Below are 23,615 nucleotides of genomic sequence, written 5' to 3'. Positions count from 1 at the left end.
GTTTACAGCATCTTCCTGCGTCCGGTGACCTAGCGCAGAAACTGAGTCGACCCCTGTAAACGTGCTTTTCTGGGCTAATGTTGACCTGGCTTGAATATTGATGGGCTGGGAGGTTACTATTCCCCCCTACCTTCTACGGTAATTTTGTGGCTTGATTTCCGCGCTAGGTCACCGGACGCAAGAAGATGCTGTAGTGTGCTCATCGAGAGCCTAGACCTTTTTCTTTTCGGTGGTCTGATTTACGAAGTGTCGTCTTCGTGATGCGTTGCCGCATTGCCGCATTGGACTATGTTGAGTTGGCCAACCGGGAATAAGGAAGCCCCAGGAACACTCTACAATCGGTGTATTGCGCATGGAGGTTGTGATGAGGGTAGCTGTTCCTGGATGGGAACGTGTCTCTGCGTTTGATGCCTTCAGGTGACATTGAGGTAGCAGTCCGAACCCGTGCTCTCGGGCTGCAGATCAGTGATGCATATTACGAGCACTGCCAATCCTCAGATATCTTGGATGGACGTGATTGGTCCATGAACGCCGGGTGTGGATGGGATGGCGCTTTGAGATCGCTGTCGGGATGCAGGGTGGAGTTGAGTCCGCGGAGATTCCGAACGGAACTGGTGTGCTGGATGTAATTTATTACTCTCAAATAGAATAGAAGATGCGGCGAGTGTCCCCTGCTCTTTTGACACAACTTCCCAGTTTTCGAGATGGAGAACGTTACATCTCGGTGTCAAAGCTGGGAAATATCAGTTTCGTCGATGGATCATGCCATTCTCTGAGGGCCATATTTGGGGTCCAACATTAGGACATCCTAGTGGTTTTACTAGGATGCACCATTACCCAGAAGCATAGGTATTGGTCCACGCATCCTTACTAACCTTTCCTTTGGGTCTTACATAATGAGCTCATGCTAGCGTACATACTCGAGGTGTAGCAAGTCACCTTTCCATCCCGCCGGGAGGTTGTACGAGAAGTGGACCTATGTAATCCCCGGAAAAGGGACAACCCGAAGACGTTCCAATGAGTATGCGGGGCGTGATTGTGCCAATTGGCCGTCTTCTGAGGTTGAAATCGAGAAGTGTTGTAAGTTACGGCCGCAAGGCTTTGGTGAAGTTTGAGGCAAGGGGTTTAAGATGCCCGTGCGGGGAAAACCCTAGGCCGATTCACCTGTTATGCCACAGCCTCACTCCGAAATCAACAACAACCAACAGCCCGCCGGGCCGGAATACACCCGTGAGACCAACGGCCCCCATATAGGGCACTACGCTAAAAGCTCACCATCCGGAGGTGCATAGAATAAGTTAAGCTGTGTTCCATGCTTCCATCAGCGAACATCGAACATCACCACCTCGTATTGAGCCTCACCGTACGCAAAAGGTATCCGCAAAGCAGCGTTCAGCCTTAAAACCTCCTTCGAACTTTCAAAGCCTACCATCGTGATCAATTTGCTCAGAGTACCCATTCATCATACCTAAATCCAATCGTACATCCAAGTCCACAAACCCACCATGTCTCTCAAACTCCTTCGTCTCCTCCCCCTCCTCTCCCAAACCCTAAGCGTGGGCTACGCCATCGACGAGATCATCTTCCTCGGCTCCTGGATGCAGCCTTCCCTGCGCGCGCGCACCAACGCAAACCTGCCCCCCTGGTTCAAGATCTGGGTGGGTCGCGGCTTCTGGGTCATCGTGCTGGGCTATCCCTTCACCTGGACCGTGTCAGGGCTGAATTTCTTGTTTGACCGCGCTGCGCTGTCTGCTTCGGGCGCCGCCACGTGGTATGCTGTAGGTACCGTGCTGTCGGCCGCGCATATGCTATACGGGAAGAAAGCGCTGGGGCTGTTGAATGACATCAGTAATGATGTGCCCAAGGGTAATAGCGCGCATTCGATGGAGGTGTGGTTGAAGATGCATTGGCAGAGAACGCTGGTGACGGATTTGCCGGCTTGGATCTGTTTTATTGCTGGCTTCTTGATTGCGCACGAGGCAGCTTAGACGTGCTGGTTCGGAGATTAGATGTGGAGGCATCTGGACGAGACAGACTGTAGAGTACAGGCTCAATGGGCGGTGAGGTCGACTCCATTTTTGACACGCAGGACTTTGGTCGGATATTTTATCGTCATGTCTCGTATTCAATCTTCGCTTCTACCTACTATCACGCCCCCAGCCCACTTTCTTCGTGAAACGATATGGTTGCATTGAAGATATAACTCACTGTCCTGACTCGTCTCTCCGGTTCCCTTCCTCGTCCAAGTTAGCATCTATCTCCCAATCCGCGGCCAGACCGACCACGAACCCACAAAAACTCACCCATTTCGCCTCTTTTTTTGCCTCCCCTATCTCTTGCAAGGCTGGCCATGCGCATCATGATAGAAGAGAACTCTGAAGCGAACGCCAAACACTCAGTCCAATGAAAAAAACCCAAAAACCCCAAACCGGCAATACTGCGGACCGACCTTATCTACATCTCCGTTCTATACCGCTCTCGGCCGACGTCGAAATCCGAGCAAAGCCCGCGCAGAAGGAAAAGGGAAAAAAACCTCACCATGCCACTAACCCCGAAACAAGTTCGCTCCCTCGGACAAAGCAAGCACCTCCAATCTAGCTCTCCCGGAGCCGCCAAAATCAACACCCGCGATCGAAGATCTCGGATATTATCGAAAACCCGCGTCGCCCGGTAGGTAATGAAAAGAGATGTGCGATTCGTAACCGGCGTAGTCCCACATTGCATTGTCGTCGCACGCGACGCGCCATTTTCGGTGGCTAGGGGGCTCTTGGAATTGAAAGGACGGGTAGGGTTGCTCCTAGCCTGTTGTGCGCATCCCGCAGATCGGGCTCTCGGTGTTTCGCTCGCCCCGGGAATGCGAAAGCTGGCGTTCCACGAGGGCGAAGGAGCGCGACGCTGGGTTGGATTGGGGCTGTGAGGGCTTCTGGGAATGGTAAGTGGTTTTGGGAAGCTGCGTTGGTCGGAGTAGTTTTGTAGCAGTGTAGGGAGAATGTGTCCTCGGTGAAGCTAAATCCGAGCGTTGGAGACGTCGGAGGTGCTGATTTGGGGGTTTTGGAATCGCGTGAGATGGAAGAGGAGTTGAAAGTAACTGGGTACGGAGAAAATTGGAGAGCGAATGTTGCACGCTGATGAAATTTAGAAATGGCCGTGTGTGCTGGTTTCTTCACCGCTCCGACTCGGTGAAGCGGTCCGTTTTGGGAATATCCTGCAATCCCATATGCAGCAGATAAATAAAGCTTGTAATCGTGTTTACGCGGTCTCCATAGTTTACGGCTTGTAGTTTAATGTGTGAAGGCTAATTCTAGTTCCCGCGATAATGCGTCAGCGGTCGCATTACATAATACCTTTGTACTTACATGATACGTTTATAAGCTTCGACACACATTACAATAAGAAGTGGTCCCTAGAATCTATCACCTGCCGAGGTACATTATCTCCGTTCAGATCGGGTGAGGAATGTTGCTGGATTCCGATAATTTCAAACGCATGGTAAATCGGTGTACCGAGTGTACAAAAGTTACAAATCGACTCCGCACTTAAGCACGCGACGCGGTATTTTGAAAGAGATTACTTGAAATTGACGGGGAGGATCGAGTCAAATGGGTTTGCAGCCTGCAAAGCATTACAAAGCCACATAATCGCTTGAAAGTAATCGTAAACTCCATTCGGCAAGCCGACTAAGTGATCAGATAGACCCTCCGAGATATCAAAGCTTGAGATTTTGAGACGCGATACCTGCAAGGTCGAAGTGAGTCAGAATTGATCATCTGGTATCGTTATTTCCTTCGTTATTTCCTGCTATTTTTTGCAAATTGTCCAGTGTTGTGGCGCTGACTCGCGAGAATGAGGCGCACAATGCTTGATCATCGGCAAGGACTAATTTCTGTACAATGATGAGAACAGTTGGCAGCTTAGCTCGTACGTGAGCAACCACCATATACTCAGATTTAATGGGCTTAATTTGAGTAACCACAACCTTGACGGTAGCGCTCTAGGAAAGTGGCACGAGTGATGCCTGAAGCATCCAGGCCGGCCCTATGGGGTCGATCACGACAGAAACATGAACGCCACGGCTTTGATGTTATTGCTCTCGAGTTCGCGTTGATTCTGCGTTGGAGATTCGCCATAGGGAGGAACCTTGCTGTATATTAGAAAGCAACGGGAAGATATCAAAAGGCTCACCAATCCGCGAACCGTCCGCGCAAAGTCCCCGGAAAGTCCGCGCTAAGAGGAGTCATTTCAGCGCCATGATCCCTTTTGGGGTAAGGCATAGTATCCTAGTATTTAGCAGTCGTGTGAGGCTGTTGGTCAATTATCAAGCACGCTGGAGTGCCACTGGTAGAATAGCGACGGTTTCAAGGCCGACACGAGGAATATGAGATCCTGGTGGGCTTGAGGGCCAGACCCAACTGGGCAGGGCGACCGCAGGACGAAAGGATGAAGCCGAGAAAGGCGATCGGCATATGATAGCAAGATGGTTGGCGAAGCGTATTTGAGCGTATGACTGTGCATTCAGCCCTATAAACTAGGGCTTAGTAAGAGCGGTACATGGAGATATGCGATTCGCGACATGAAAGTTCCAACGGCCAAACTTGCTCCCGAACTTCGACGGAGGACTGCTCCGCAATCCCCAAGGGACAGCTCCGCAACTCCAAGGAACTGGTCCGCAGCTCCGAGGGCCTGATACGCTACGTCTTGCTCAGCATGCACGGCGGTTCGCGCCTGGGGTGATAGTGGAGGATATAGCACCAAATATTGTGATTAAGGAATCCACGACGGTAAGGCATGGTGCGAGAATGCCGCGACCTGTCAGGAAGGATGTTAGGAAGCAGAACTCGAGACAGCGTCAGCACGCGCAGCAGGACAACTGCCCGAGTTGGCGCGTGGAGAGCACTCGTTGGCTGCTCAGTAAGAAGAGCCTACCTGTACGACTGGCTGCTGATGGCGCGACCAGGCCGAAAGCAGAGCTCGGTGCTGCTGACGGTACACACGAGATTTAAGCTTACCGCACGCTGCACTGCCCGCTCCTGTATATTTCCACACGCTCGGGGTCGGTGTCCAGAGGACGAGTGAAGCGAGATGCGAGCGAGTACGATATACGAGGCCATCGTGCAAGAGCCGTCCCCTCGTTCCCCACAGTCGCCAGCCACACTGCCTGACGACGCCGCCCGTGTACGGCCGCAAGGCAGCATGATTATCGCGTTGAGTAATTCCGCCTCGGGGCATGAACGCGCCCAGCAGGCAATGAGGGGTGCATCCAGCGTATCAGGGGCCGTGGGGTGCGCGACTGCTGGGAAAAGCTTAGCAGCCCAAAGCGGACGAGGATGCGAGGAGGGGGCAGCCACGCACACCTGACTGACAATGGAAGACAAGCGGACCAAACGCGCACCACGGAACACCGCTTGCAGCAACGTCCCTTCGCTGCATATTGATAAGCAGCTCAAAGCACCGCTGCCACAGGCCCACAAATAGGGCGGCCAGAAGCGCGGAGTCGGCTCACCTTCAGAAGCCCTCTGCCACCCGTCATCGTGACATGCCCCGTGCTGGGCGCCCTATGAGGGTTGAAAGCGCAGGTGTAGAAGCTCGGCCACCAGCCACAGCCTTGCGCGGAGGTTGTTCCGCCCAGCGCCACCAGCACCAATGCGGATCAGCCGCCGGGGTACCCATGCACAAGCTGGGCGTGGCTTGGCGTCGCTGGAAGGGTCGAGGCCTGGCAACTCCCAAAAACGCCCAGTGCAGACACTGGACATGGCCCGCTGGAGATGCTGGAGCTCCCGTTCGGGCGATGCGATGCCACTGGCGATGCGGCGCTGCCACGGCGGGCGGTCGGAGATGGACGTCGGTGTCCTACGTCAGGCTGGCTGAGGACTGAGGGATTTTGAGTCTGGTGTGCAAGTGATCAGGTCGTCGGCCGAGAGGCTCTGGCAGCGGGCGCTGGAGATTAAGAATCAGGGCGCTTTTCGCCCGAGCCTGCTGCTGCGACTCCAGCGGTCGGCGCTGGTCGCAAGCCGAATCCGCGAGCGATCGCCGCAGCCCACTGCCGTCTTCCGCGCAGGTTTGTGCAGGCGTTGCTTTCACAGTGCCTGATCATCAATTCGCCCGCCTGCGACGAGCCAGCACGGATAGCAAAGCCGAGCTAAGTGCGCCGTGGCCGTCGTCCTGCGGGATTCCAAGCCAGGGTGGCCATCCACGCCGAGCCCCCCCTGCCCCCGGCGCTCTTGTAATCGACGCTTCCGAGCGATGATGTGGACATGAGGGAGGATTAGACATCGAATCATTACCTTGATTACCGACGAACGGCCTTAACGGCGTCTCTACTTGCCCACGACGCGAAGGGATATAATGGTCGCCCTGCCCCACCGACCAGGTTGATTTCGCACCTTGATCTCACCTCACATCATTTCATGCTCCTGATACCTCTCCTATAAACCAGTCGCCTGTGATTCAAGTCGTGCTTCACTCTGATACATACCCGGCCCCCTTCGTCGTTGCATTGCTCGTCTCCCTGTGAACTATCCACATGTCCAGCCAACGCTCAGGATCGATGGACTCGGCGCAAGACAATATCAGAAAGCGCGTGTGCAAAGCATGCGATCGCTGTCGCCTCAAGAAGTCAAAGGTACTTTACCATCGCTAAATAGTAGTCGCACTATTTACTGACCATACTTCAGTGCGATGGCTCTAGCCCTTGCAGTCGGTGTAAGGCCGACAACGCCATATGCGTCTTTGGCGAGCGGAAGAAGTCACAAGACAAGGTCTATCCTAAGGGGTACGTCTTGACCTCGAATCTTCACGGCCATGGTCACTAACGTTCTCAGATATGTTGAAATGCTCGAACAACAGCAAACCCAACTAGTCGCTGGTCTGCGGGAGCTCTACAGCAGAATCCAAAATGGTGAAGGTTGGCCTGGGGTGCCCCTGGCCGAGGCCCAAGGCGGACATCCTCTCACTCACGATATCCTCGAGAGACTCGACCTTCTGCATCCTGCCCATGACAGCGGCACTAACTACGACGGCTTCGAAGACGACTGCACCCGGATGCAGCAGCGTCTGCTCGAAAGAGGTGCCAGATACCTCCAGCGAAGTAACTCTGTGAGCTCCGACTCTGACCACGGTCACGTCTCTTCGCCTTCTTCATACAACGGCACGCCGACGACTCAGGCCGCGCCATTTGGTGATGCGTTCACACGCAACAATGCGCCGCCGACACCTCCAATGAACAGTCCTTTCCCAAGGCAATCGCAGATCACGACATCCATGAAATCCGAGACACCGTTTGGCGCGCCAAACTATCTGCGCACAGGTCTAGACAACAGCCTGGTCCGTCCTTCGTGGCCAGTGGATCCACCAATGATGGACGATGCGACTATGGACTACAAGTACCTGAACACCTTCGATCCGATGAACTACGATCCAAACACCATGATTCTCGAACCTTTCGTCATAAATCCCTCTTCCAACGGCTCGATGATGAGCGACTGGGACCCCAATACCGACCTCGACTTTGCGAATTTCATCAACCCAGTGAACTCATAGTTCTGGAACGTTAGTCTTTGAGTCGGGTGGTCCAATTTGCAGCGTTCAAGCGTGGGGTCGTCTTTGCACGACGGTAGCATTGATTGGTTGACGGTTTACGGGCGTTTGGAGTATCGGGAGACAATGATGAGGTCATGTCTGGAGAAATCTGCTCTCTCAGTGCTCTGGAAAAATTGTGGACAACGCATAGTAATGACGTTGAAGATTCTTTCAACCATCGTCAGCATTAACTCCGCGGCTATGTCCGTGGAGATAATTTCAAATAGACAAAATTCAAACAATGCCGATCTCAAACATCAATGTGCCGATTCGCTTCACATTCGACTATGACTGCTACCCAGAAATGACCAAAATTGATGCCGATATCAAATGACGTGACCAAGTGATGGACGTTAGCCACCGAAATAAGGTTGCCTCCTCTTTCTGGAACTGCGGGTGGCGCATGAGGCTAGGCGGCCTCCATGCAGGTCCCTGGAGCTACACCTCAGCTCACTATAGATGTCGAATGCTACTATCGAATACACATTGTGGACAACAATACCGCCCCTGCTGAAAGGTAGGAACCTATTTCACCGAAATCAAAAGTTGAGGGATTCGGGTTATCGTCGCACCGAGTAGCACGACACATTAGCCTAAATGGACACCTCACCTTCACCACTTTCACCTGATGTCTTTATAAAGTCATACAAAACCCAACGAGCGCCTCTCCACTGCACTCAGCCAAGCTCACCACAAATTCCTGTCCTGCCCTCCAGCATCTAGACCGGCGCAAACTTGGTACGTTAGCAAGGTTCTAATTACCCCACATTTGCAATCATCCCAGGTATGCTACATATTCAGCTCTACCGCCGTCCTTGATGACGCAAGTTTCTCGCAAATGCCACAACTGGAGAGTCAAGGGCCACAAGATGCAGATCTATGGTGTGATAGCTGTCCTTCTGACGTGTGCCAACAGCTATTCTCTCCGGCGACTGTCATCTTCGAGCTTTCGGCGACCAGCAACATCCATCACAGGGGCGCTTTCTCAACGATCGAACATGGCCTCAGCTGATTCCTTCGGCTTCTTGCCCCTTGGAGCGATCATCCAAGGCTTTCAAATCAATGGCAAGAACATAGTCCAGAGCTTCTCAACCCCGGACCTCTACAAGGAATATAATAGCCCATTCTTTGGTGAGACCATCGGCCGCATTGCGAATCGGGTTTCAGGCGCGAAGATCAACAGCCTCAACGGGAAATCGTATCAGTTGGCAGCTAATAATGGCCCCAACTCATTGCATGGGGGTAATGTTGGATGGGGCAAACGAGAATTTGATGGTCCAAAGCGGGTAACGCGGCATGGAAAAGACGCTGTCCTCTTCACGCTGACAAGCCCTGATGGTGAGGAAGGGTATCCTGGGACTCTCGAGGTTAGAGTGTGGTACACACAGGGGAAAGAGCAAGACAAAGGAATAGAGAAAGCTGTCCTGGAGATTGAATACGAAGCAGAATTGGTGGGAGACAGCGCGAACGAGACAGTAGTGGCCATGACGAATCACAGGTGAGTGGCGCAGTTCGAAAGATATACCTACCTACATTCGCTGAAAGCCTCATACAGCTACTTCAACCTCACCCAAGGGGCTTCCATAGCAGGTACGCAGGTCACGCTTTCCACGAGCAAGCACCAAGTCCTAGACTCGACCGGGATCCCTACTGGCCCAATTGAGGACTACCCAGGAGTCACGGCTAGCAAACCCTTCACCCTTGGCGCAGACAAACCGGATATCGATGACTGCTTCATCGTGAACGCCGAGGCTTCTAGCATCCCTGTTGACACACGAGGTCTTCCGATTAAGAAATTGGCCGAGTTCTATCATCCCGATTCTAAGCTGCATCTGGAAGTCTCAAGCACTGAACCGGCATTCCAATTCTACACAGGCAAATACATAGATGTCCCGGCTCTTGAAGGAGACCCAGCACGGGGTGCCCGATCGGGCTTCTGCGTTGAGCCGAGCCGGTATGTCGATGCAGTCAACATACCCGAATACCAGGGGATGGTGCTGCTCAAAAAGGGGGAGAAATACGGGAGCAAGATTGTGTATAGAGGCTGGGAAGGCTAGGGCCCGAACGCCACTCCACTGAGTGCATCGAATGACATGAAATGATTCTGCAAAATATTTATCGTTTTCTCTTCATGACGGACCATGAAGACAATATTCGTTTGGGTCCACGGGCACTCACTTGACCCGAAGCCGTGATCTCCACATGAAGATCTGCCGCCCCTGCACCCGCTGCACAAATCATAGGCCCACAGACGCCAAGCAGGCCTGCTAACATTCCGACATCCGGCAAGCTTCATCTCCTCGCCATCGAAGTACCCACGATTGCCCGGCGTTCTGGAAACCGCTGTCTGACAACTCTTCGCCTCGCCCAGCCCTCCAACTCTCGCGTCAACTGCGAGCTCCCGCTGATCGCCATCCATGGCCCCTTGCTCAACCCATTGGCATCATCTCCTGATCGTATTTGCGAATTAGTCGACGACGAGATCGGAGGGTCGCGCGGGTTTCGGATTTAGTCGTTGGCCGAGTGGCCGACCGAGTACGCGGCGACTCCCCTTGAAAAGTATACGGGCAACCCAACATGGCACGCGGGGCATGGACAAGCTGTCCTGTGTGTACATACATGCACCTGTCTGCCACTGCTTGAGTTGCTTCAATGCGTTTTCAGGAATCTGAACGTGATGGAAGCTCTTCACCTTGGGCTATGTTGAAACTTGTTGAAGCACTTCATGCAGTGGCAAACGGGTGTACACACGGGCAGAGTACTTGATGAGTTTGCCACTTTTTTCATGCCCAGCATGCATGGCTGTGTCACGTGTGTCCTCTTCGTACAAGACCGCAATCATCGTCCTACAACAGCCTCGACGCGAGCAGCCATCCCGGGAGAGCGCAAACTACGGCTAAATCTAGATAAGTCATGCACATGACGTAATGTGCGATCACAACCCCAATTGTCTGACTCAAGACGATATCGATCTCAGCATCAACTGTCAGGCCACATTTGTGGGGCTGCTCTGTCAAGGGCTAAGTTGGAGAAGGCGGACGCGAAAATTCTACTCGATACCAACCAGATGCAGCAGTTCTCTCCTGCACAGGAAGACTATTGGCTCTTGGTTCGTTCTTGCCACGGGCTAGCGAATGGGTGAGCAGGTACACACGCAGAGACCTATGTACATATGGACGCCACCAAACACGCGATCACGGATGCCGGCTGAAAAGCTTGAACCTAAATGTGACTACCGTCACCCTACGCTTGATTGGGACAGGCTTCTCTCAAGAAATCTCCAATCCTGTCTGACTTTTGCGCAAAAGATATGACTATTGAGGGCTCCGTTTCTTAGTCAGATACCGATATCAGTCCACCGAAGTGAATTGCCGGGGTAAGGTGGCCTGCAACCCACGGGACCCGCCATATGGCCCAACCACCGATTTTAGAGCAATTGCTGCACTTGCTCCTCAACTGTGGATGCTGCACTGTTTTCAGGATTCTCTTGTAGTAGGATAACTATACCAATGTCAATGTCGAACACCTCCCCTACCACAGGTCGCGGACCACTTCCGTAGCGCGGCGGCTACGCCCTCCTTGGCATCTAGCACTGCACGAGGGAGCAACGGAGTCCAGCCGCTAACGCTGCGGGATGCCATCATCGTGCGTTTTCCATCCCGAACCACGTTGAATCCATGCACTTATGTTGGTTGTAGCCACTCGGCGGCCTTACTCGGCGGTCGAATTCCCCACACGATTAACGACACTTTGCAGCGAAATCGTGATGACCTTCCTTATCGCAAGCTCCAGCATCACGCCATCCGTGCCGCCGTTGAATGTCTTGCATCCGAAGCCTGGGGTTTCCTGAATTTAGTCCTTCAATAGAGAGAGTTTGGGCGCTTGTTTACTTCTAATTGTTTTCAAGGCATAGGCTCGACTTCTAGATGCCGTCGATCTCTTCTACGATATGAGGTCATAGAGGGTTTCGTGCACTATCGCCAACTGCATCTGAAACACCTCTTCAACTTGAGGTTAGATATAACCAATGTACATATTTTCCTCACGCACGTTCATACTTATCCGCCAACGAGTGGGTACAATGGATTGCAGAGGTAAGTGAAACAGTGGAGCATTCCCACATCTTACCAATGTGCCAATATCTTGGTGTTTACTCGACCTTTGTAAACTCAAGATATCACGTGTGGGCAGGGGGTGCATGACTGACATCTGATCAGCGGCTTTGTAAGATGACGAACGGACCGGCTGCAGATGAAGGATGCCGCGGTTTCGCTTACCTTGAACTCCAAAGTCAATTGCCCAGATATCTTGCATATTGAACAACTGCCGCAAAAAGTTTGTTGGTCAGCAGAAGAAGGTATCCCGCTTGACTGTCAAGACTCAATACTCAGCAGTGAGGTCTAGGTTTCCACGAGCCGTACCGACAGTTCGGTAAGGGAGCCGAAGAGCCAGGGATCCCGCCATGCCTGGTGTCGATCGCGGATGATGGTTAGCGCTCAGACCACGTGGGTTGCTGGCCTGGCTGGGCTCTCAGCCTTCTTTGCCACAACATCAAAGTTCAGATCACGATGTGGCGATACCAGCGATAACTATTTGTTGCTTTTCGGTTGACCCTGTAACTTCGCGGGAGTGTATGCACAACTCAAGATATTTTCACTTGACGACGTTACTAAATTCGAAACTGTCAATATCTTCGCCCATGTTCTTCCGTTCTATTGGGTTGGAGGTTTCACTATAGAAAACATTACCGCCATGATATCGGAACTTCTTCAAATCTGCAGGATACGAAGAGACTACTCCGCAAACGACTAGCAGATAAGCAGGCATTTCAGTCTAAGCCTTCTAAATTGCCGGGAATTACCGTCTTCGCCTTCTTTATAGGTTCCTTCTCCCTGGACTTTAATTTTTCTACACTCTCCTAAGAAATCGTGCAATAAACACTCCTGTCTTCACTTTTCATTCCATTTTCCCTCGAAACTACTGCGCGGTCTCGCGCCACTACCCATAGGACCTATCCAATGCTGTTTCTCGCTCCATAACATCACGGTAAGCTAGAGTAGCTTGCGAAGATCTGGCACACAACCCCGGACTGTGCCACTGTGCCACTGTGCCACTACAATTGGTCTCTAGGTCGTAGGCTGCGTCTATTAGAGCTGTACTCTGCAACTACTAGCCTTCCCGTGCCGTGCGTCATGAAGAGCACCAGAATCGACCTTATATGTACTGATTATAGTAAACCTTCAATAAGGGACCACCGGGAAAGCCAGACTACATTAATGTATCATCAAATTGGCGTGTTGTGGGATCGAACATCCCCGTGGGAAGTTAGACATCGACATCGAGGAAGGGCCTGGACAGCTTGAGGATTCGGACGATGTTCGGAGATCAGATGGGAGATTCATGTTTTTAAAGTATGTGTAGGAGTGAGGGGAGGGTTTTGTACTTGCGATATTTGTGATTATATTTGATGGCATGCTCCATGCTGGAAAGAGATAGGATGGTGTTGCATCACGTGAGCTGTTTGCCTTTAGCTTGCTACTTGGTCACTTTTTCTTTATTCCACTTTCATGCCGACTATCTTGAACTGGGCCAATTTCTAGGAAGCTCTTGTATTACGTCGTTATAGGTCTATTTTATGGCACTGTACGAATACCGTCAATCCTGGTCCTCGTAATATAATGCTCACGGTAAATCAATATGAAAATCAAAACGTCGATAGTGACATGAGTTACCTAGGTATTTTCCTACATGAAAATTATGTCCTCTCCTGATGGATGTGGCTCTAAGTCTAGCCGGAAAATCCCGTTTAGTGTTTCTTCACAATTGCATAAATGGAGAGTGGTTGACGTTGCATGGTCCAATCACGAATGAATGTACGCCAAGAACGATGTTTGAGAAGAAAGAAAGCTTCAGCTTGTTGCCTCAGACCAGAAGTATCGCCCATTTCACGTAAGATGAGAGCATTTTGCTCGTCTGAAACCTCACACCTCATCTCTTTGCGATTCATACTCTAAGGCGTCTTGCACAAACGTGGGCATCCATATTTAATGCCGATTGAGGCCCGTGCATCGGTCTTAACGCATATCGCGACTTTGATTGCCGTCATGACTTCAGACCTCTGCGAACAAACACCAACATGAGACAACCACACATACCTATGACGCGTGGTGATTGCTAACCACCAGATATATACAACCTCACAGATGGACGAACCTTCAAAGCCTGAGGACCCAGCGTCCCAGGGATCACCTGCAACATCTACGTCCCAAGCGGAGGCAACGCTGCAGTCTAGCGATAGCGTTGGCACGAAAGACTTCGCCGCTGAGAGCAACACCGTTGATAGGAATGAGCTTTCTACTGCGACTAGTGAGCAAGAGCAATCATCGAGAGAAGGCACCCCTCCACCACTACCTCCACGACCGAAAAACCTCCAGCTCCTGGACGGCCGACCCCGAACGTCCGGGTCCCTAAAAGTCTCAAGACCCTCCCTACAATCGAAAGCAACGACACAGCTCTCCTTTGCAGATACGAAGTCATACAGCGACGAGTCAAGGGACACAATCTCTCCAAATGCAGGGACGCAAAAGAGCTTTACGAATCTGGGAAAGGACCGTATCGGAAGCGACGCAGACGATAGCTTAAGCATCAAGAGCTTTGCGCCTACGCTAGACATAGGGCTCGACGCAGAAAGTCTGCTCGGTGAGGTTCTGGGAGACCAAGAGAAGGATGTTATAAAAGTACTGGGCAAACCATTCGACGGCATGAGCGGACATTCAGACATCCTCTTCTCAGAAGACCCGCAATTCGCGAAAGCCTTTGAGCACGAGTTTGACGAAATCGATGACATGGCGGCGGATGGCTCAAATGAAGGTCAGAGGATCTTCCGGTTGTTAGAGGCGCTTGCTGATTTCTTTTCTCTCTATAGAAGCTATAGTCAATCAATGGAGATCAAAGTTGAAGCATTTCCTCATCTTGTCTTCCGCTGGGAAACCCATTTACAGTCGACACGGCGACGACCAGCTGATTACAAATTACACTGGAGTGGTGCAGACCCTCATATCCTTCTACCAAGGAATGAGTGACAACCTCAAGAGCTTCACGGCTGGCGACGCCCAGTTCGTGGTTATGTCCAGAGGTCCTCTCAACCTGATTGCTATCACGAAATTGGTCGAGAGCGAGGCCCAACTGCGGTCACAACTTGACGCGTTGTACATGCAAATTCTTTCAACCTTGACTCTGCCGAGCATGGAGCGCATGTTTGCGAATAGAGCGAATTATGACCTCCGCAGACCACTGCAAGGCACTGAAACACTACTCTCAGCTCTTGCGGACGGATTTACTCGGGGCTCTCCCTCAACTCTCCTATCGGCTTTAGAGTGTCTCAAACTACGGAAATCTCACCGCCAAGTCATCAACAATACACTACTCAAGGCCCGAAGCGAGAATCTCCTGTATGGGCTCATAGTCGCTGGCGGCAAACTAGTCAGTGTCGTACGGCCGAAGAAACACTCTCTACACCCAGGTGACCTCCACTTAATCTTCAACATGCTCTTCGAAGCAGGCAGCGTCAAAGCGGGTGGTGGCGAGAACTGGATACCGTTATGTCTTCCAGGCTTCAATAACACTGGCTTCCTGTACATGTATGTCAGCTTTCTGAATCTGGATAATCCCACCGAGCAAGTCGAGGAACGCCCCGCGTCGTCGCACGACGCGAAGGACGAGGTAGCCATCCTCTTGATTAGCGCCAACAAGGAAGGCTTCTTCGAGCTGCGCCAGATGCGCGATGACCTGGTCGAGGTGAGTTGCGATATCCCCGCTTAAATCCGGCGCGCGAGATTTACTGAATCGCATTACACGGCAGCAATTACAGAAGAATGGCAGTATTGAATTGATTCGTACTGCTGTAAAGAAAGGGCGCATGTCTTGCACGGACATTGTGCCTGGGTCGCCCTTGCGCCACTTTCTGTACAAGTCGCGTGGTAATGTGCAATTCACTATGCCGTCTTTCGAGCCTCATTTCACTAGCGATCTGGATTGCCGGCGGTATGTATTCCCGTTTCTAACATCGGCGTTCAAATTAATTTCACGTGCTGATGTTCTCCAGACTGTTGAATTTGTATCATAATCTACACGGCAACATTCACACCCGTCCGACCCATCCAAAGGTCCATCATGCTACATCGACCACCAATATCAGCCTCGCTTGGATGACTCCATTGTTCGAGCTGTACTGCGTAGCTCCCATCACGACTTCACGGACTGCACTAGCGCAAGCTGCCAACAAGATCATTCAATGGGTTCGCAGAGAAGAAGAGCGTGTTTTCATCATTGGCGGTGCTGTATTCTGAGCTCCGTACGCTACGCTAAAGAACATATGAAAGGGTATCGTCGCCCATGCTTCGCCAAGCTGCATATGAAAAGGACAGTATCGTCCGCCAAAAGCCAAAAGCTAAAAGCCGTATCCACGGGTATCGTCGTGCATTCATTAATCCATAAAAACCTTCGTCCTCGCAATCATATCCCAACGCGACATTCATCCGCGCCTAAAGAGGCTCATCACCAAGGAACCCCCGCTCCTTCTCGTCCTTGAAGATATCGTACTCGTACGCCGTCTTCTTCTCCACCTTCGCCTCATCCGCAGGCTTACCAAACTCGTCATATCCAAGTTCCTTCTCCGCTGCCAGCATCTCTTCCACCGACACCGCTCTCCCCTGTCTCTTCGGTACAGAGATCACATGCTCCGGCGCCACACCCTCATCATACTCATCCATATCAGCCAGGTACCACGTGAGCTCGCTCTCCCTCCGCCACCTCGCCTTCTGCGAGAGCGACCTCTCGCGCGCCTTCACCTTTGCCGCCTTGTAGTCGACATTCTGGAACCTCGCTGGCGCCTCGTGCTCGGTCTGCGGCCAAGACGAGCATCGCACTTTCTGGATCGACTCGTAGAACTTGGCGGTCCGTGGGGTCAGGTCTCGCCGCGCTTGCTCGCGCTCGACGTCTTTGGTGTAGTCGCGCGCCACGGAGAAGCCGGTCGCCGTCTTGGTGATGGAGATGTGGAAAGCGTCCGGGTCGTTGAGGGCGCAGGCCTTGAGCTGTGCGAGCTGGGCTGCGCGTCGGCCGGCCTTGACGCTGCCGGGGCTTTTGGTCGCGCTGGAGTCGGTGTCGGAGTCGGCTTGGCACAGTGGGCAGGTCGGCATGCGGCAGACGCAGGGGAAGCTGGGGCGGCGTGGTGCGGTGCTGATGCTTGTGCGGGGCGTCGTGGTCGTCGACTCGGCGTCGCTGGTGGACGGATTTGTGGTTGCGGGTTGAGAGGGTGAGGGGTCTTGCGATACTACGCTGGAGCGCTTGGAGGTGCTGGAGGGAAAGATGGGAGAGAGGCGGCGGCGGCGGCGGAAGGAGAAGTGCTTGTCGAACAGGTTGTGGGTGTCTTTGCGGGTCAAGACGTCGTCGGTATCGAGAGTCGAGTCATGGTGAATGGAGTGTGCGTGTTCTTCGACTGCAGCAAAGGTCTCGTCTCTGCCCGTCTTGTCTATCGACTGTGCCATCGACTTCGTTGCCGTCTTCATGTTCTCGAGCCATGAGGTCAGTCGGGAGCGACGCATGTTGGCGGTGTCGCTGAATCGAGAGCGTAGAGTAGTCAAGGTCTCTCTCGTCAAGGTATCAAAGCGCATTCAAGCAGTCGTGGTTGTGTCGAGTGTGTGAGCGCAAGTGTGGTGAGTGTGAGAGAGAAGAAACTGTCGAGGTGAATCACATTTTCAAACTTTTCTATTGTGTGCTCTCTCAACCGCGTCACGCTCCTATTGTTCCCACGGTTTCACTCTGCCACCGCACCCAACATTTCACTTCACCCACGATTCCCAACCACAACGCCGTCACCAACCTGTCATGCACCGCCGCTTATACCCGAGCCATCCAACCAAACCCCGTCGTGCAACACAGTACTAGACTATACACCACCTCGCGAAGCCGAGTATCAGATCGGGGCTCCACCAAACCCCAAGATCCCCCCGTCCCCCACAAAAACCTTAGTAACCCCCGTGCGTGCCCGCCCAACCACACGCCGCCGTAGCTACCGTAGCGCCCGATCTCCCACGTGCGGCTCTCGCTCACGCCCGTACCGCACGACTCACTAGCCTCCACGGGGTCTAGAACCCCCCTCCCATAACTACGGGACGCTAGCATTAGCGCCTAAACGGCTCATGCAATAACGGCGTGGCCGACGCGAGCCGGCCCGCGGGTTTTGTGGGGAAGGAGGAATGGGGCGCGTGTGTGAGTGGTGCGGGGAGATGTAGGGGCGCGTGGTGTGGCGCGAGTCATGTACGTAGAGTGCGTGGCAGGTGAGATCTTGGGAGAGGGTGGAGGGGCCGAGGATCGTGGCGCGAGAGGGGTGGGGTGTGGGGCATGGGGATTGGGATTGGGGGTGTTGGGACACGTGTTGAGGCTGGGCGGGTGGGCAGTGTCATGGGGTTGGATGCGAACGTGGTATTTCTCGTTTAGAAGGGGAAGTGAGTCACTGGAATGGTGAGCGTGGGGACGAGGCGTCGGTGTAGGCGATTTCGAGACAGCTTGTTGAAAGTATACTGATTCTTGATTTACAGCTGCAGTCTCTATCTACTGCCAAGTATTGATTCCACCTGCTAAGCTAAATATACATGCTGTGTAAGGCGGAGCCAGGATACATGGGAAGAGGATGTTGCGGTATGGTAGAAGTAGTAGGCTTTAAGCCAGATAATAAAGCGGTATACTGCGATGCTTCTCGAAAGGCGAATGGATTCCCAGAGGAACATTGATGAAGAACAGAAAGTGGAAAGAAAAGCAGGAAGGGGGAAGCCGACGCATAAACGCTGCTGACAGCTAAACAGACAAGAAGAACCATCTCATGCCACCAAGCATATCTCTTCGGCATATTCGATGTCGGTGTAGTGGCGCGCTCTCGCCGTCCAGGCCGCATACCTCAGTTGTAGTAAAGTCGAATCGAATGGTTTCAATCCTCATCGTCGCCTTCATGAACTTAAGTGCCAGGATAGACCTCGCTAGGCTGCATATAGTCGCTCCGGTCGATCATCGATGTCGAGTTGCTCCTGATGCTCAGACTCCGGAGCAGGTCTCCACTCTTGAACCACATGGTCTTGATCCTCTCAACCACCTTTCTCGCGCGGAACTCGATTTTTGACATGCCTACGGTACCGTCAAATGTGTGCAGTGAGCTCTCTTCACTGTCCGACCCACTGTGTGAGCCACTGGGTCCTACATCTGCGTCAGGCAAGCTGCGAGTTCCGATAGCCGAGTGTGAGCGCGTAGCTAAAGGCTTCTTGCTTCTGAGGTGCGTCAGGCGCTTGCGGAAGATGCCAAGGTGATTGCGATGGGAGCTGTCGTCTGAGAAGAAGCTGTTGACTTCATCGACATTGAATGCGGACGGGGGCGTGAGGCCGGTGGTCGGGTAGCGGTCACCAGGATCGACGCTGCGGTCATCGTTTCGCAGACTGTCTGGGCCCGTTGGGTAGCCATTGTTGTCAAAGAGTCCCATGCGGCGAGAAATAGAGCCTCCGACGCTCTGCTTGCTAAACTTACGTGCGTGGCGGAACGGGTCTTCGCAGGTCGTATCTTCGACGGCTGATATTGCGGGCGCTTCTTCTGTTTCAGAGTCGGAGTGAGTCTGATCAGAACACTCTGACATGCGTCTAAGTCTTGAAGGTCCTGGACGGGCAGCTTCTCGGGCTGGGGTAGGAGATGGCAAACTGATATCAATGGGAGCAATCGTGTCTGCCCAGGGGTAGTTCTTGTCGAGGTTCCAAGGACGTGTTTCGGTCGGAGAGCTGACAAGTGAGCGGAGCGAGCGACGTCTAAGCGTCGACTCGAAAGACGCCCTAAAATCATCGAAGCCACCCAATGAAAGCGAGCGTGTTCGAAGCAAAACAGGCATTGGTGCCTCGAGTTCGGCCAAAGGAGTCTTCGATTTGCGGTGACTAGATGTCTTGGAGTGAATAGACCCGCTGCTACTTCCAGCTTGTTCGTCGGCTTCCACAAGATGTTCTTTCGGTGCTTCTTTGGCTGCTAGCTTCTCGTATAGGCCGTCTTCCATGACGAGCAGTTGCTGGTGTCCGGGCACTGGACGAAGCCTTGCCGATGAGCGTACAGTGTTGAGTGGCGGGACATCGAGGCCGACTTCGTTCAACTCCTCCAATGCATGCTCGATGACGGGATTTTCACTATGGGGCCCTTGGTCATCTCCTTGATAGTAGCGCTTGAGGGATGGCAAGAATTCCGACAAACGTTGCGTGAGTCCACCGAGGGTAGGAATCGTCAGGTTGTCAATCTCAGCAATGAATTCTTCATTTGAGAGCTGCTGATGCGAACTCTCGAAAACCAGATTGGATTGCTGGGAGACCACGAAGTCGAAAATAGGTGTGTCGGGCTGGATGTCTTCAGACTTCATGTATTCGTCCAGGCCTCCGAACAAACTTTTGTACTTCTCTCGAATTTCGCCAGAGCAATGCGACTCTCCAAGAGGAGAGATGAATAGCTCACGATACTCCTCTGCATAGTCCATCGATTTAGACGCACCGGCACCTACGTCGAGAGCCTCATTCAGTTTCGCGAACAAATCCATCTGACTGAAGTTTAAGGAAGGGAGATTGCGAGTCCGAGCCAGGCCTCCTTTGTGGAACGAGTTGATCGACGGATGCTTCAGGACACGGCACTCATCCATTGACGCTCTCATACTAGGACGGCGGCCAAGTGGGTATTTGAGAGCGGAGGATTTCATGTTACTGGCGCTGGTATTGACACTCGAGTCTTCATGAAGGTCTTCCTTGACATCAGGAAGATAAGCGGCTGGGTACCGGAACGCGGATAGCCTTAGGTCGGTGGTGGAATCGTCTTCACTGCGCCGATGACCCGCACTTGCATGAAGGGCCTCAATTGGAATAGGGAATTGGGTCTTGCGGGCATTCCAGACTAAGTGGGTTGTCGTGTTGCTGTCCCGGTAGGAGTTGTCGTTAGAAGTCGGATATCTCGCCGAGTGCTGTTGTGGGCCCTCGGAAAATGTTGGTGTTGGAGGGTCGGTAACATAGACCGAAGGGCTATCAAAAGGCGTGTGGCGCTCGCGAGCAGAAATGTTGGGGGCTGGTATGTTGTCCGGCTCCTGGATTTGCGTTTTGAGGCTTGCTGCCTGCTCTTCATCAACGGACTCGCAATGGGCCATTTCCCCCTTGGCTAGTGACTTCAGTCTGGAATGGTGCTTCTTGAGACTATCGATCGAAAGCATAGACTGTCCTCCAGTAGACTTCTTGAGGTGGGTATGTACGTTGTGAAAGGATTCCGCTCTGCTAACTCTCCTCTCCATAACAAGGTCCTGAGATAGAGAATGGGATCGGGAGTGTCTGATCTCCGACGATGGATTTCGCAGAGTCGGTCCCACTCCAGTTGACTTCTTCTGTAGCAACTCTTCCTTGGTAATCGAATCTATTTTTACAGATCGACGAGACTCGGGTGCTTCTTCCTCAACTAGGGACACCACCCTGGAAGCTCTCTTCTCGGAGGCTTGGTCCTTCTCGGAGCCATCCATTTTGCTGTCCTTCTTTTCAACAGAATCTACCTTTGCAGAGTGCCGAATAAACATCCTTGGTCTCGAGAGACGCATGAGGAAATCTGCAACAGCCTGGCTTCGTTGAGCTTCCTTGGAGGAGCTTGATTCGCGTAACGGAATGACAGAAGGAAGCTGAGGAACGTTGTCCACCGAAGGGGTAGTGAAGACCGTGGTGGAGCTCGGCCTCGAGCTTAATCTTGAAGTTGCTTTCTCGAAGGGCTTGGCGCCCATTACTGGCACCGAGGACGTTCCCCTGTCAGGAGTGATATTGTCTTTTGCCGTCTTGAAAGACTTGCCGTCTGAGTCCTTGCTGGGTTTTGGGTCGGACTCTTTGCATGACTTGAAAGATTTGGCATCGGAGAACTTGGAAGAGTGGCGGTTTTTGACAGACGGGCGCTTGTCAGCATGATCCTCTAAGTTGTCTTCCGGGTTGCTCTCAGCATTGCCTTGCTGTGTTAGCTCCTGATCCTCACCCATCTTAGAGTACAGGATAGCGAAGTCGATGGTAGAGTTTGGAGCGCTAGCTTCGGAATTCTTTGAAGTAGACTTAGACATCACACTCTGACTCTTCTCTTGATCGGGGAGAAACGAGATTGGCGGATCGACAGTCACCGTGCAGGACTCGTCCGGTTCCTCCACATCGTGGATGGATGGTATATCGAGAGGCTTGGCCACAGCTGGCAGCGTGGTCATGTCATCCGTCGTAGATCCAGGCTCAAGTGCCGCAAGAACCTTATGCCTGGTGATTCGTTTTGCAACGGGAGATGCAGGAAGCTCAACCAAGCCGATTTCTGGTGGCTCCACAGATTGTTTGACTTTCTGGGCATCCACATTCGACTGCGTATTTGTGGTATCATTTGCCCCTCGTTCCTCCAAGATTGTCTTGATTCGATGGACGAAGCCCATTGGAATGGCTTCGGGTTCTGGCTCGCACAGCGCATCTCGGTCGAACTGCTCACTATAGTCGTAGTACAGAGGCGCCCGAGAGATTTCTGCTTTCACCGACTCTTGGAGTTGATTGACTAGGACTGAAGTGTTAGTAGGGCTGAGTAGAACCTCCATGGACGAACCATCCTTGGGCGTGGGCGGAAAGGATGATGGGGAGTCCGAAGAGGGTGCTTCTGAGTCAGTGTGTTGATTTGTTGACCGGCTGGAGTTCGATCCTAAAGCGGGAGTCCGGACCCGACGAACTTGCTCGATGAAGAGCGGAGCGTTCCCTGAGGATGAAGCATTCGACCTGCTTCGTGCTCGATAATGCGGCACGCGATTTCGATCATCAGAGCGATTCGACTGAATTGATGGGTTCCGTTTTCGTGGTGCATATGGATGGCCATGTACTCGCCTTGGATGAATGCCGGTTACGTCGCTCAGCGCAGGTGAGCCTGGACGATAGGCAGGTTGTCGAAGCCGGGTCGGGTATCTGTACGGTGATCGAGGTCGGAGAGCAGAGTCATGGTTCCTCAAACTTGTGTATGATCGATGACTTGACAATGCGTAAGAAGGCTTAGAGGCGTGTGTCAAAGAGAACGATCGTCCATCTCTAGATAGTCTAGAATGGGGGACGAGAGGTGAGACACCCGGAATGTTCATCAAAGTTGGCGACAGGGTGTCAGGTAGGAACTGTGGGATGTTGGTGTCCGTGGTCAAGGAGCCCCGAGGGTTCGAGGACCCAGAGGGCCAGGCATTGTGACTCGGAGTTCGTTTTGACCCTCGTGAGTGGGAAGAACCCGTTGACATGCGTGAGGTTGCTCCACTCCGTCGTTGTTGCCTAGGCATCGATGGCAGGTGAGATGAATCGAACGTTAGAGTCCCGATGTCTCCGAGTTCTGTTGAAGTTCTGAGCATGCTCATAACGCCGGGAGCAGCAGACAAGAGGTCGGATCTGGCAATGTTGACCTTCTGATAGCCTCTGGAACTCGCAGACAGGTTGGACGCGCGACTGTTTCGGCCGCTGATGTTCGGATCCCGCTCCGTGAGAGGCATCGTGCCGCCTTTGTAGCTTGAGTGCCGCAAGGGCAAGAAAAGGCGGAAGACGAGCTGGAATGGTGCAGGCTGGGGAAAGATGAAGAGTGGGCGTTGACGATGAGGAAGCCAAATGGAAGGAAAGAAAACAAATGCGAGGGGAAGTGATGCTGCCTTCCAACGTTTCCAAAAACAGAGTGGGAGGAGAGCCCCGGCCTTTGCAGGCTTTTGGAAGGGTTGGTGAGCAAGAGTGAGGAAGAGGTGCTGGAAAGTCAAGAGGAATGAAGCGCCGGAGAAGGCGTCGTTGCGTGCTGCGAAATCGCTCGTCAATCAACTAGCAGGAGCGACGCATCGAGTCCAGGAATCAATACGCTGGGGAACGTTGGAATCCTACCATCATGCACATCTACGCGCTCAAAGTACGACGAGCGGAAGATTAGTTCATCGACCGAAAACACTGAGTACTCTAGGGGCTCTTCACAGCTACAAG

General features: G+C 52.7%; 6 protein-coding genes across 6 annotated transcripts; 4 read left to right on the top strand and 2 right to left on the bottom strand.

Annotated features, from left to right (window-relative positions):
* The first annotated feature begins 1,259 nt into the window (after positions 1-1,259).
* Positions 1,260-2,155, top strand: BDZ99DRAFT_459004 (uncharacterized protein). Its single transcript, XM_033719059.1, has one exon. The coding sequence runs from the start codon at positions 1,506-1,508 to the stop codon at positions 1,986-1,988; it is 483 nt and encodes a 160-aa protein (XP_033582024.1). The 5' UTR covers positions 1,260-1,505; the 3' UTR covers positions 1,989-2,155.
* A 4,207-nt stretch (positions 2,156-6,362) lies between these two features.
* BDZ99DRAFT_408708 (uncharacterized protein) lies at positions 6,363-7,822 on the top strand. The gene is made up of 3 exons (XM_033716520.1): positions 6,363-6,619; positions 6,672-6,769; positions 6,819-7,822. Exons 1-3 carry the CDS (start codon positions 6,521-6,523, stop codon positions 7,534-7,536), a joined length of 915 nt encoding a protein of 304 aa, XP_033582023.1. The 5' UTR covers positions 6,363-6,520; the 3' UTR covers positions 7,537-7,822.
* Positions 7,823-8,573: 751 nt separating this feature from the next.
* On the top strand, positions 8,574-9,632 carry BDZ99DRAFT_379016 (aldose 1-epimerase; the record flags this gene model as incomplete). Its single annotated transcript, XM_033715129.1, has 2 exons — positions 8,574-9,073; positions 9,131-9,632. 2 exons carry the CDS (start codon positions 8,574-8,576, stop codon positions 9,630-9,632), a joined length of 1,002 nt encoding a protein of 333 aa, XP_033582022.1.
* A 4,061-nt stretch (positions 9,633-13,693) lies between these two features.
* On the top strand, positions 13,694-16,021 carry BDZ99DRAFT_189499 (DUF254-domain-containing protein). Its single transcript, XM_033713128.1, has 4 exons — positions 13,694-14,445; positions 14,501-15,372; positions 15,437-15,618; positions 15,680-16,021. The coding sequence occupies exons 1-4, from the start codon at positions 13,779-13,781 to the stop codon at positions 15,921-15,923; spliced, it is 1,965 nt and encodes a 654-aa protein (XP_033582021.1). The 5' UTR covers positions 13,694-13,778; the 3' UTR covers positions 15,924-16,021.
* BDZ99DRAFT_189500 (uncharacterized protein) lies at positions 16,022-17,341 on the bottom strand. Its single transcript, XM_033713129.1, has one exon. The coding sequence runs from the start codon at positions 17,244-17,246 to the stop codon at positions 16,119-16,121; it is 1,128 nt and encodes a 375-aa protein (XP_033582020.1). The 5' UTR covers positions 17,247-17,341; the 3' UTR covers positions 16,022-16,118.
* Positions 17,342-18,097: 756 nt separating this feature from the next.
* Positions 18,098-23,146, bottom strand: BDZ99DRAFT_566957 (uncharacterized protein; the record flags this gene model as incomplete). Its single annotated transcript, XM_033727641.1, has 1 exon — positions 18,098-23,146. The coding sequence occupies one exon, from the start codon at positions 23,144-23,146 to the stop codon at positions 18,587-18,589; it is 4,560 nt and encodes a 1,519-aa protein (XP_033582019.1). The 3' UTR covers positions 18,098-18,586.
* Between the last annotated feature and the right edge of the window lie 469 nt (positions 23,147-23,615).

This window comes from Mytilinidion resinicola (assembly GCF_010093595.1).
Source record: "Mytilinidion resinicola strain CBS 304.34 unplaced genomic scaffold BDZ99scaffold_3, whole genome shotgun sequence".
NCBI classification, from domain to species: domain Eukaryota; kingdom Fungi; phylum Ascomycota; class Dothideomycetes; order Mytilinidiales; family Mytilinidiaceae; genus Mytilinidion; species Mytilinidion resinicola.
Note: the sequence above shows the minus strand (reverse complement) of the source record. Positions and strands in the feature narration are given on the sequence as shown.